The 13378-nt window shown below is 39.4% G+C and overlaps 2 protein-coding genes across 2 annotated transcripts; one reads left to right on the top strand and one right to left on the bottom strand.

Moving 5' to 3' along the window:
- Window positions 1–6480: 6480 nt before the first annotated feature.
- Window positions 6481–7149, bottom strand: LOC128737590 (39S ribosomal protein L54, mitochondrial). The gene is made up of 2 exons (XM_053832261.1): window positions 6976–7149; window positions 6481–6919 (listed from the first exon to the last, which is right to left on the bottom strand). The coding sequence occupies exons 1-2, from the start codon at window positions 7076–7078 to the stop codon at window positions 6618–6620; spliced, it is 405 nt and encodes a 134-aa protein (XP_053688236.1). The 5' UTR covers window positions 7079–7149; the 3' UTR covers window positions 6481–6617.
- A 265-nt stretch (window positions 7150–7414) lies between these two features.
- Window positions 7415–8315, top strand: LOC128737651 (uncharacterized). The gene is made up of 2 exons (XM_053832327.1): window positions 7415–7607; window positions 7669–8315. The coding sequence occupies exons 1-2, from the start codon at window positions 7457–7459 to the stop codon at window positions 7908–7910; spliced, it is 393 nt and encodes a 130-aa protein (XP_053688302.1). The 5' UTR covers window positions 7415–7456; the 3' UTR covers window positions 7911–8315.
- Window positions 8316–13378: the final 5063 nt, after the last annotated feature.

Raw genomic sequence — 13378 nt, 5'->3', positions numbered from 1 at the left:
TACTGATTTCTATTGAGCCATCTTCAGAATCTTTATTACAAAAGAAAAACAAAATTCTGAAATTTGAGTGAAAACTACAGTAAAATATTGTTTTTCTTTTGTAATAAAGATTCTGAAGATGGTTGAATAGGAAATCAGTAAGCCGAAACGTAAAGAAAAGGGAAAGATTTTTTCATCGTATTCACCGAAAAATATCAATTTTAAATTGCACACAATATTTTAGCTTAATGAAGTTTATCAGGCCACTTAACTTGTTCATTCGTCCCATATAAGCTTTGTAAGATTTACCGAAATTGGTCCATAAGTTCAGCAGATCTAGAACATATCTTGAAATAGGCCATAGCTCTAAAAATTCAGCCCACTCAATATGAATTGCAATTTAAAATTTTCGAAGACGTTTCTTCGATGAACTTAGCATGAGGGGCGCATGTTTTCTTCATAGTTCCAATAACGTTGTAAGGAGGAAATCTCGATGGTGACTCCCTATGAATTACTTTATATTGAAATCTGTTTAACCCGTTTAAGTTTCGAAATATGATTATACTAAATGCTTCTTCTCTTGACATAATTTCACGTTGATCAGTTAGCTGAACGCGCGCGTTTGTGTGTGTGTGTGTGTGTGTGTGTGTGTGTGTGTGTGTGTGTGTGTTTGTGTGTGTGTGTGTGTGTGTGTGTGTGTGTGTGTGTGTGTGTGTGTGTGTGTGTGTGTATGTGTGTGTGGGTGGGTGTGTGTGGGTGGGTGTGTGTGTGCGTGTGTGTATTTGTTTGTTATTCACTGGAAATATGTTTAGTCTTGAAATTTCCCATGGTGATTAGAAATTTTCAAAACACTATATTTCGCAGAGTGTCGCATGGTGGCACGTAATTCTTTCATAAGTTGATGGTATATACCTGAGATTTAACCCAGAAGGAGAAATTAACCTGAAGATATCTAGAGAAAAAAAGTTCTCGACTAACAAAGCAGAAAATTCTCTTATTTTTTCATATTTTGCTTCTTCTCATGCTTTTTATTAGTATTATTTTTTTTCTAGCCGGCTAAACCATTCAGTTTCCGGAAAGCTCATTTCATTACCTTTCTAATGATATATAACACATAAGATTTAATTTTGGAAATAGCGCTCAAAAATTGATTTGAAACTAAACGTGTTTTAATGACGAAAAGCGTATATATCATATCGTTTTTGAACTTTGACAGCCTCTATTTCAGAAAAAACATCGACTAGAGACTTGCTATTTTGGATTTTTCTTAATTGAAGTGTTTGCTATCAATAGAAAATTTCATTAAGCGGATTAGTGAAAGTCAGTATTCTGATTTTTGTCCACCTGATATCTCATAGTGCCACGCGGCCATATCCGGTAATGCTCTATTGAGTAGCTAAGCTAGGAGGTGCGATGCTGCGTGGTTCCCGGCTGCCTGATTTCAAAACTGCGATTTTGGGCAGACGGTTGAGCCACACGGCCAGGTGAGCCTACTATTGCAGTGGGTGTAGGGGGCATTTGAATACTGTATGGTTTTACAGTTAATACGGAGCGATTCAACTCCAAGAAGCGGAAACGGTGCATTTGGACACTGTATGACTTTATTTATTTACATGTATATATCAACAGACACAGTTGCCCTAATGATAAAAGAGTCGTCTTAATATTAAAATAATTTTTGTGCGTTGCACGTTACGCGACAAATGATAGTCGAAAACGGCTGACACTCTGTTGAAAACTTTTTGCAAGCCTATAATTGCACTGTTAGCACCATAGTTAGTTCGTCGGTGCGGTAGACGGAGTGTTGGAACCATCCTTAAAGTTCTGGAGGGGGCGTTTATGTTTATCAACTGGAGGATGTCTGGGCAGTCGATACGGGCTGTTAAAAAGTCTGCGACAGTCATTGCACGAGAGGTATCGCGGCGAAGCTGGAGTGTGTCGAGTCGGAGAAGTTGACAACGTTCCTCATAAGGAGTGACCTGCATAGGTTGTCTCCAAGGTAGAAGGCGTAGAGCATAGCGAACGAATCTACGTTGGATATTTTCGATCCGTAAAACAGCGTTGTTGTAGTGTGGGTTCCACACTGACGAGCAATATTCGAGAGGAGATCGCACTAATGAGCAGTATAAGGCAGTAAGGCATTGTATGTTTCGGAATTCTCTTGTCATGCGAATAATTAGACCGAGCATTCTAGAGGCTCTAGACACAATGAATGACATGTGCTGTTTATAAGTGAGATGGCAGTCCAGTATTACGCCTAGGTCCTTCACGTGATCGACTCGTGGGATCGGAGTTGAATCAAGGCTGTAATCAAAGTTCAACGGCTGCAGTTTCCTGGTAAACGTCACTACTGAGCATTTTGATGGGTTGAGTAGCATGCGGTTTAGTGCACACCAATGCGCGAAAATGTCCAGTTGTTTCTGGAGGAGATGGGCATCGCCGATGCAGTTGATTTTCGAGAATAACTTCAGGTCGTCTGCAAACGCCAGTCGCGGGCAGTCGAGCAAGTTATGTACATCATTAAAATAAAGCAAGAAGACCAGCGGACCCAGATGGCTGCCTTGTGCAATCCCAGACGAGGCGGAGAATGGATCCGAGATCTCCTGACCGATCCTCACACGGATAGTTCGTCCTGTCAGATAAGATGTAAACCAGTTCAGCAAGCTCCCACAGAATCCGAGGCGGTCCAGCTTGGCGACGGCAATACGATGGTTGACTTTGTCGAAGGCAGCGGAGAGATCAGTATATATTGCGTCAGTTTGCGAACGTTCAGTGAAGCTATCAGTCACGTAATTAGTGAAACAAAGCAAATTCGTAGTGCAGGATCGCTTTGGGAGGAAACCGTGTTGCTCGTTGGCTAACGTTTGTTGGCAATGGGAGAAGATTGGCTCGATGATTACTAACTCGAACAGCTTCGATACAGCACATAAGGCTGATATTCCCCTGTAGTTATCGACTTTTGTTCGATCTCCCTTTTTGAAAACTGGGAACATATAGGCTTGTTTCCATGCTTCAGGAAAACGTCCGCTGGCCAGAGATAGGCGAAACAGATGTGAGATTGGTGCAAGCAAACCGGTTATACAGTGTTTTATAAGTGTTGCAGGAATTCCGTCGGGGCCGGGAGAACTCGAATGCTTCATTTTGGCAGTTGCAGAGAGTACAACACGGTCGTCGAAATCGATAGATGAGATTGCGCGACCGGTAGGAATAACATTGTTAGCAGCAGTGTCGATTTGACTTGAAGTAAGTGTTTCATTACAAAAGACGCTAGAAAATTTCGTTGCAAAAAGTCTACAGATTGCGGGAGTATTATCTGCCGTCTCCCCGGCAAACTCTAGGGTAGTCGGTAGACTGGATTCTTTACGTTGCTGGTTGACAAATTTCCAAAATCGCTTGGGGTCGGATTTCAGTTTAGCTTCCATACGTCTCGTGTAATTGCGGTGACAGCGGCGACTAAGACGTCTATATGCATGGTTCAAATGTTGATAATGTTCACGTAGGTGAAGATTCCTGTTCGCGGAAAGTTTCCGGAAAATACCCCTTTTTACAGTTTTTAGTCGACGTAATTCCGGTGTTTGCCATGGAGGATGTTTAGAAGGCGTGCTCCGTGATTTAGGCACAAAGCGCTCGATTAGCTGGTTCATTAGCAAGGAGAATTCGTTGACTGCAATATTAATGTCGTGTTGATGTAAAACTATCGACCAGTTGAAGTTTTGTAATGCAAGCAAAAGTCCGTTGTAGTCGGCTTGACGGAAATTGTAACTAGATGGAGGAGGTGTTTCGTGGTAGTCAGGTCTTTGAGAGTTGTCGAGGGAGAGAACTAGTGGATGACTTTAGGGGTATTACAGAGTAATTGGACTTTGAGAAAAGGAAACAGTGCATTTGGTCACTAAGAATTTAGTTATTAGGAGCAATTGATCTCCGAGAAGCGTAAACGGTGAAATTGGAGATAATGATTTTAGAATTATTAGTCAACACAGAGAACACGCAATTATGTGTTCTACAGTTTTTCTGTTCTAGTTGATAAATCTTACAGGATTGGAATAAAACTTAAATTGATTATGAAGCGTTTTATTCATAGAGTTTATGTGATGTCTTTAGAATTGAATTAGTGATTAGGGTTTTAGGAAAAGATAAGGAAGCAGAACGACTGGAAAGAAAGGTAAAAAGAGATTCATAATAGATTAAGATTAATAACACTGGTCGTAGTGATGAGTCCATACAGAATAGATAGAAGTAATTAGACTCCTGATGAGAATAATGGAACTTAAGGTACTCCGATTGATGTGACAATGCAATCAAATGATAGATGGAGCGAAAAGCCTCCTATAAATGAATCAAGCTGGTTTTAAAAAGAAGGAAATTGCCTTCCAGATAAATGAAGAGATTAAAAAATGAAAAACAGGTATTTTAGAAACATAGTTTAACAAATAGTGCAATTAGGCACTAGGAGATAAAAGGATAAGGGAAAAGTTTTATTAGCGGACTAAATGCTGAGAAGACTAATGAACAATGAACTGCAATGAACAGCTTCGTGGCGAACCCGGTATTGAAAAGGGGACTAAAGCTGGACGGATACGATTAGCAAGTTTTGTTGTAAGAATGCCAGAGAACCCTGCACGATGTTTGCTTCAAATTCGGTAGGTACCTACAAGGCGATCAGAAGCGCAGCGAGAAAAATGGTTAGATTAGGTGGAGGAGGTCTGGCAGAGTCTGGTGTCCAAGTCCAAGGAGAACGGCATCCAAAAAGCAAATGAACTGGAGCAATTTTGTCTAGCAGGTTACGTTTTAGAATTAAATAATAAAAAATAATAAAAACAGCCCTAAGGGTTGTACGAAAGGGTGACGTAGGACTGTATCCGATCATCAGATCAAAGGCTAGTGTAAACAGCATTTCTGGCATGTGTATGTTTATAAGAATCTGTGAATGCCATTGTTTAAGTTAATGTTTAAAAGAGAAGAGCGAAATAATCAGATTCAATTCTTCATTTAATGCAATGGTGGCTTTGAAAATACGTGGAATAAATAACCCTCGGGTTATATACCGTGCAAGCACCATATTCAAAACAGTGCCTAATTCTGAACAGTTGCAAATTTTTCATAAATATTGACAAAATTCCAGCTATTTCAACAATTTAATCACTACATCTGATTATTTCCAGTTATTTAAATGGTTTAAATAGCTAGAGTTTTGTCAATATTTAAGAAAAATTTGCAACTGTTCAGAATTAGGCACTGTTTTGAATATGGTGCTTGCACGGTATATTGATTTTTATTGAAACGATAGTTCTACAATTGGGTATTTTAGCGGTATATAAATTTTCACATATTATGGTAACATATGATGTTACTGTATCGTCACATGAAGACTTTTTCAAATTTGACGAGTGAAAGTAATAAAAATAGCATTTTTTTAATTTAAAATTTTTTTTTGGGATAAGACGATAGTTGAAAAGTAACCCACTTTTCTTCTCAGCTCACCTCAGACAACACAGTGAATAGATAAACTATGGTCATCGGACGATACAGGTTTCATATGGGAGCTGTCAAAAGCTCGGTCAAAATGAAAAGCTCTATCAGAAAGATAGAAGCGAGGGAGAGAACTTCTGACATCATTTCAATTAATCAGCTTGGTTGATATCTGTCAAACAGCAAATCATTCTATTTTTGATTTTTATTAATTTTTTCATTAAATATTGACTTAGTTGAAATAAAAAAAGAACTGTTAGATTCAGAAAACGACGAGCTATCAAATAAGGTGAAAAAATCCACTTTTTTGGAAAAATTAAAATACCCAATTGATGAAGGGACGGTAGGAGAAAGAAATGAAATTTTTTTGGTGAAGGAGGGGGAATTTGCAGTCTCCTTTTGTCCAGCGCCTCTATGGTTCAAAAGTACAAGTACCTGGCGAACCACATGCCCTAGCGGGTGTTGTGGGTTCGAATCCGGTTATAATCTTCGATTAGGTATAGCTTGGTTCGACTCCTTGGTTTGCACCTTCCAGCATTGGACAAAAGGTAGGAGTCAAAACGACAAAGTCGTCAAAGAGACAAACGACACCAAACAATTTTCATTTCTTTCCCCTACCATCTTTTTTATCAATTGTAGAACCATCGTTTCAACAAAATATCAAGAACGGGATGCAGACCAGTCGACAAATAATTAAAATGTTGATCTGCGTGATCCATACCATTAATATTTATATATTAAGACCTGATCGTTTGAGTTACGTAACATTTCAGTGCCGTACTAAGCAGTTATTTACGTTTATTATTACTTCGTCGGGAAGTATTGTCCATCGGACGACGATCATATTTCGCCTGAAAACTCAGGTATGGCATTTGCGCCACTAAATCGACCAATTGGAATGTATTCGAAAGTAGGATGTGATTATTTGTTTGTTTATCTGTTATCGATATATTTAAGACCTTTTAACCGGATCTGATTCCATTACAGATCAGGTAAGTAATAAAAAAAACTACGCTACTTTTATCGAACAATTGAAATGTTACCGTAACGAGTAAAATGCAATTGTAATTTTGATAACCGTACTGAGCTATTTCTATTTCATCTAGATAGGCAATACTCACAATCCAAAATTGAGGTAATTTATTTAATTAACAAATACCTAGTGATAACTAAAACTTTTTTAGCTTAGACAACTTATTGTTCCTCTGTATCCCCAGCCGACGCAGCTTCCTCCAGTATGTTTTAGTGTTTGGATCTAGCTCTTCTAAGGTTAATGGTTTACCGACGTGCAGACTCCACAGCCAATCGGGGTATTCCGAGTCAGGTTTAATCTTAATATCTTCACCAGTTTTCAGCCAATTGCTTCCACATACATAATTCACAAGTTTAGTAGCATCCGTCTCGACTGGCATGACCTTTTTCTCTACCATAGGTCCTAGCTTGCCCAATTTCTTTTTCTTGGACCCGAGAGCTATAACAAAAAAAACGAAATTGGTTTTAGCTTTGACTCAAGAATATTGAACTTACCTCCTCCTGCTTTGGGGGCTGCATAATTTCTTACTGGGATTGATTGGATCAAACAGCACTTTCGAAATAAAGCCGTTAGGTTAGTATGAAACAGTGAGTTCATGGTTAAGATTTTAGCAAGTTTAATATATGATTTTTACTCAAAAATAATGTTTTAAACCGGTTTGTTTACAATCGATGTTTCCTCTTCGTGAATCGTGATTATAACACAAAAATCAAAAATCACATGCTTCTAACATCACATCTGTCAAAATATGATTTTCTCACGGTTCACCTTCTCTCAGATTATTCTCTCTCTATATACTTTCGATACTTTCAATTCAACGCCGCCGGTTGTTCATTTCATATATAAAGTGAATTTCGTTCATCCAAAACGTCAAGATTTCAAGAAGTTATCATCAGCCAGCGAAGTGTCCACCAATTATTTTGGTTTTTAAGTATAAATGATACCTATTTGCCGAAAAATACATAAAGCTTCAGAATGGTGACTATGAGAACTCTTGTTAAAACAGCCGCTTATATCGGTATCGGCGGCATTACAGCTGTGTTATTTCTGAAGGGCAGGATGGAAGACCGTGTCCGATCCCAGGTCTACTATAAGGATTCTTTGAAACTACTAAGGAAACATCCAGGTAGGTGCTCAAATAATTAATCACGAATGTCATCATCAACATTTTGCAAACTATATTTCAGGAGCAATTACGCTACTAGGGGAACCCATCAAAGATTTGGGATTTGATTTTGGCCAAGAGAGCCAGAAATACGGTGATGGCAGGATAGAGGGTTTTGAAGTGCCGGTTAAGGGAAGAAATCAACGTGGAAAGTACTACTTCTGGGCGGAACACAAAGATGATAAGTGGAACATAACGAGAGCTGAGCTCGAACTCAACAAGGAACCAGGTCGAAGGCTGTTGATTCATCAATCGGATCGGTGAAAGAAATGTGCTTAGTAAGATCCAAATATTAGATAAAGCTCGGATAATTTATATAATTAGTAAATAATTTAAAACACTAAAAATGCCTTTATGTAAATTTTCGAATATGTACATACTACTTATTTTATATGTTAAATGAGTTGCTAGATTAAGGTCACTAAACACCATAAATTCTTTTTTTTGCAAATTTTTAAAAATTAAGTTTTAATACAAGTCAACAGTCGAGTTAACTAGAGTTAAGAGAAGATAAGTGTAGAACAGATAAGTGGAAGCTAAAATCCAAACACGTAGGTACATACTACCTTCTACACGTTTTAGGTTCTATAGGCAGCGAAAGGACGCTGTTCTGCTTATAATATACTGATAGGTACCTCGCTCTTCCACCATTGACCGGCACATAAGGTTACAGAGACTACAAAACGGAGAGTACCATCCTAAATAAAGGTAACTCTCCGCTTTCGTTCAAAATTTAGCGGTTTTTGAGTGTCTCGGCGCCTTTGTAATCTATAGTCTGTACATAAGGTTACTTGGGTTTTCGGTTATGGCCGAAAACGAAATAGATCATAGAGTGAATAGATCCGAACGAGTTACTTTGCGCATTTGATTTTGCTGAAGGAATGAAGAATACCATCCACTTTCGTTCCAAAAACCAATCCGTTCGAAATACAGAATAAGGGTGTGAGTCAGTCAACTTACTCAACAAAATCGTGTCGCATGTGACTTATATAAACACCCCTATACTATATTTCGAACGGGTTTATGTTTCGTTCGAAACTGACATTTCGTTCGAAAAAACAGCGGTTCGAACGAAAGATCTTCATATGAAAAAACAACTCGAACGAAATATTTGCCAAGTCGATCGAAATATTTCAACTCGTTCGAAATGCAGAATATGGGTGAAAACCAGAAGCAGACCAGTCGAGCAAAGTGACACTCGACGTGGCTTACGGAACATGGACCATAATATGATGGGACAAAAAAGATATGATGTTCACAAGAAAGGTGATAAGAGAGACGTTCGGAATTACAGAAGCATCACCTCCTTATGCTGCTGTTCTAAAGTTTTTGAGATTATTATCAATGAGGCGCTTTTCTGCCCATGTAAGAACTACATTTCAACTGCTCAGCATGGATTCTATCCCAAGCGGTCTGTTGAGATAAATTTGACCGAATTTGCATCACTATGCGTTCGCACAATGGACAACGGTGGACAAGTTGATGCTGTCTACACTGACCTCAAGGCAGCATTTGATCGAGTGGATCACGAAATACTGTTAAGGAAACTAGAAAAACTTGGAGTCAACAGATCCTTAGTCGCCTGGTTCAGATCCTATCTGATAAACCGATCGCTTCGCGTTAAGATCGGAGCTTCTAGTTCCGAAGTGTTTACGAATGTTTCGGGTGTCCCCCAGGGTAGTAACCTTGGGCCACTTTTGTTCTCGTTATTTATCAACGAACTTTCTGTCATACTGCCATCTGGTTGCCGCCTGTTTTACGCCGACGACGTCAAAATATATAACATCATCAACATTACTAATGATTGCGGCTACTTGCAACTAAGTGTAGATCGTATGCAGAGTTGGTGCTCCCGGAATTTTTTGACACTTAGTATTAACAAATGCAATATGATAACCTTTCACCGTAGACAGAAACCGATCATGTTTACTTATTCAATTGCTGGACACAGACTTCATCGGGTCTACCAAATTAGAGACTTGAGAGTTACTCTTGACTGTGAGCTGACCTTCAAACCTCACTACAACGACATTCTGACGAAAACCAACAGACAACTTGGTTTTATATTCAAAATCTCCGAAGATTTTCGCGACCCGCTTTGCCTACGGGCGTTGTATTGTGCACTAGTCCGCTCAGTTCTTAAGTTTAGTAGTGTGGTATGGTGTCCATACCAAGCGTGTTGGATTGCTAGATTCGAGCGAGTACAAAAAAGGTTTGTTCGCTACGCACTTCGTTGGCTACCATGGCGTGATACTACGAACCTGCCTTCCTACACTGATCGCTGTCGGCTACTTGGAATTGATACCCTAGAACGGAGAAGATTCATCGCACAAGCTCTCTTTGCTGCTAAGATCATCACTTCGGAAGTCGATTCGCCTGAACTACTCCGGCAGTTTTACTTCTATGCTCCAGAGAGAGTTATACGTCAACGCAACTTTTTACACCTCGCAGCTCGTAGTCGACAATACGGACAAAATGAGCCAATCCGTGCCATTGCCAGAGCATTCAATCTCGCTTACAGCATTTTTGACTTTAACGTTCCATTGCATGTTTTTATGAGAAGACTATCATGATCCTGTGTTCGTTTTATTTTTCATTAAGACAATATTTCGTCAGATGAATTTTATTCAATAAATAATAATAATAATAATGATATATGACCACGACGTCGCGATTCTCTGGAAATAGGATTTTTACCAACACTTTCAGCCGCTTTTTTGTCGGCTGCTCAGACACGGCTTGCCTCGATTGACACTTCCGCATAAAAATGTCCATTTTTATCTGGTGCTTCTTCACCAATTGGCTGGTTGCTCCGATCTCCAAGTCACATGGTGAATGCCTAACTTTTTCGCACCGGAGTTGAGGTGATAGTACGAACAAAGTGCCGGACGTAGTTGTTTGAATGATTTCACAATGGCTGCTGCAAATCAACTATTGAATTTCTTCTCTACCACGACGAACTCCACGAAGTTGGCGAAAACTATGAAACCACAATCCATTAAACTTGTTATCCGTTCAATTCTATTCCTCTTCAACTGATCTGCAAAAACTAAACAATGTTTGCTTTTTCACACTTGAACAGTAAACAATCATGGATTTTCCCATAGTAACTCCTTCAAGGCGAACGTGACGTACCTGCAATGAATGTCAAAAGATTGTGCACACCTGTGCTCAATAGCCGCCATTATCACACAGAGCTGGTCAGTTATTTACCGATAGTACGGGCCTGCTTAACCATTGGGTTAAACACTTCGAACAACTCTTCCTAGTCGCTGGCCAACTAACAGCACGTGACGTCTCAGTATGTCGCATTAACTGCGTCAACTCTAAGCCGGCATTATTAGCCAAAATGGTAGCAGCGATCAAATGTATAAAGTCTATTAGAGTACCAGGAATAGACTGCATTTCAACAGAAATATTGGAAGTTGACCCAGTGCTATCAGCTTTGAAGTCAATTAACGAATTTCAGGACTCGCTTTCAGTGGTACTTAAACAAAACCTTGGGTAGAAACGTCTTTAAGACTTGACGTTTCTTTATCGACAGACTCCGCAGTCGGTAATTAGAGCACAGCACAATTACGGCGCAATATACGAACATATGACGATTGGCTTGTTAGACTATCGTAGCATCGTACCTGAGCGGGCTTTTCTGGTATTTTTATATCGAAAATGAATTCGGCCGACTAAATCACGAAACATCCGCGGCTAGAGAATAAAGGAGTCCCAGATAAGCTAGTCCATTTCATGCCCATCGAGGGTCAGTATTATGAAGCGTATTCCTGCAGAGTGCTGTACAGCGTCATGTCAAACCCTATAAGCACATAAGGATTACTTCTGGAGTAATACTGTACACTTTCACCACTCCAGTCGTCGTATGTTCAAACGCCGTCAGGGCGTTGCTGCTAGTCAGTAGGATTGTTGCACAAGCCCCGTAAGCCCCTTGTCTGCGATACTTTATTAGAGTTTGATGGCCTCACACTTCTTAAAACTCCAATTCGAAACTCAATCGTCGGTGACGTCAGCGCCCGATAGAAACAGTGACTTGAAAGCGCCGGATCAGGGGGATTACACATACCTGGAGCAGAGAATTCAACTGGAGTCCGCAAGGCGGCGCAGAAGAGGCCGACCCAGAGGCTTGTGGTAGTGACAGTTGACGCGAAACACAGATGACCGTCACCAGAGGATAAAACGGACTTCTGTCCTGCTGACAAACATGGATACAAAGGTAGGTAATCAAGCCTGGAATGAGCAAAGACACCTGGCCAAAACCCCTAACGACAAACCGAACAATAAACTATTCTAAAGACTAGTCTAAAGTCCTGATAAAACTTGTAATTTAGCATGGCATTAGAGCTAGAGCCGGTCTTCTCACCTAGCTAATGAGGCAGTTTACCGATACAGTCAGCGTAAAGAAATTATAATTATCAAGAACAATTGCAAGTTACCACAATACACAACCGGGATTTTTTGGGAATAAAGTCGTTCATCTCAATATTCCTCCACAGAAACAGTTATCCAAGTAAAAGGGCCCCGCCTGATAAAACTTATGTCAAATTAGTTGGGAAACTATAGAAATTAATACAGTACAGTACAAAAAACAACCACCAAACCAGTGAAATCCTTACATAACTTTCAAATAACAAAAGTTGAATCTAGTCCTATGGAATCTAGAGCTATTGATTTTTACATCGATATAGTTAAGGTAAAATGACTTTCATTAGTCATTGAGAAACAACCATATTCAGTACCTAAATAAACATAGACCATACCTCGTGTTTTAGTCTTGACCTTGAAATGTGGTAAGGCACATAAATTAATATTTTTTGAAACGATAATTCTTTTACAATTGATGAAGGGACGGTTATTGGGGGGTTATTAGTAGCTACGCTTACCAAGTAGTCGTTGTGACTCCTACCTTTTGTCCAATGCTGGAAGGTGCATGGGTCGAACCAAGCTATAATCTGAGATTATAACCGGTTTCGAACCCACAACACCCGCCTGGGCATGTGGCTCACTGGTACAAATATACCTTTGAACCATAGAGGCGCTGGACTAGCGCCTACACCTTCCAAAACAACGGACTGACAGGTTAATTGTGTCCTGAAGCCACAACCGAACGTCGTATCGCTGGAAGAGCAGATTAATTTGCAAGAACCATTCATACTGCGAACTGCAAAGTGAGCTTTCAAAGTGAGCGCGGTAGTTTTCTCCAAACATATCCTGCTCCTGATCAATCGTCCGCCGTTAAATGTATATCTCAAACTCTGGGAATGCTATATGCTACTCAGAATGTTTCCGCATGAATAGGGCTTTAGTGAAATTAGATGAAAGGAGAGCAAATACTTCAGCTTCACTAACATTGTACGTAGTTGATAGTCTTGCCAGCGTGTTGAAGTCCTTACAAAAAAATCTTTCTTCAAACATAAAAAGATTGAATCATGTCCAGCGGCATTTAGAGATACTGATAAATTGATTGAAATAACCTACTTTATTTCAAAAAATGCTCACTTGTTAATATTTTGTTCTAGTTTTGTTCTCTGTTCCCAAACGATTATGTACCTAGAGATAGAAAATATCATCATGTCATTTAAAAGTTTGATTTCGGATACTACGATACTCGTCACTTCCCCGGCCGGTGCACGTTTTTATATGAATTTTTATTTAATTTTCATATATATGTAATAATAATTAAATATACATTATTTTATTTTTTTTTCAATTTTAATATAGTT

This window comes from Sabethes cyaneus, chromosome 2 (assembly GCF_943734655.1).
Source record: "Sabethes cyaneus chromosome 2, idSabCyanKW18_F2, whole genome shotgun sequence".
Classification (NCBI taxonomy): Eukaryota; Metazoa; Arthropoda; class Insecta; order Diptera; family Culicidae; genus Sabethes; species Sabethes cyaneus.
This window is presented reverse-complemented; position numbering and strand designations above follow the sequence as displayed.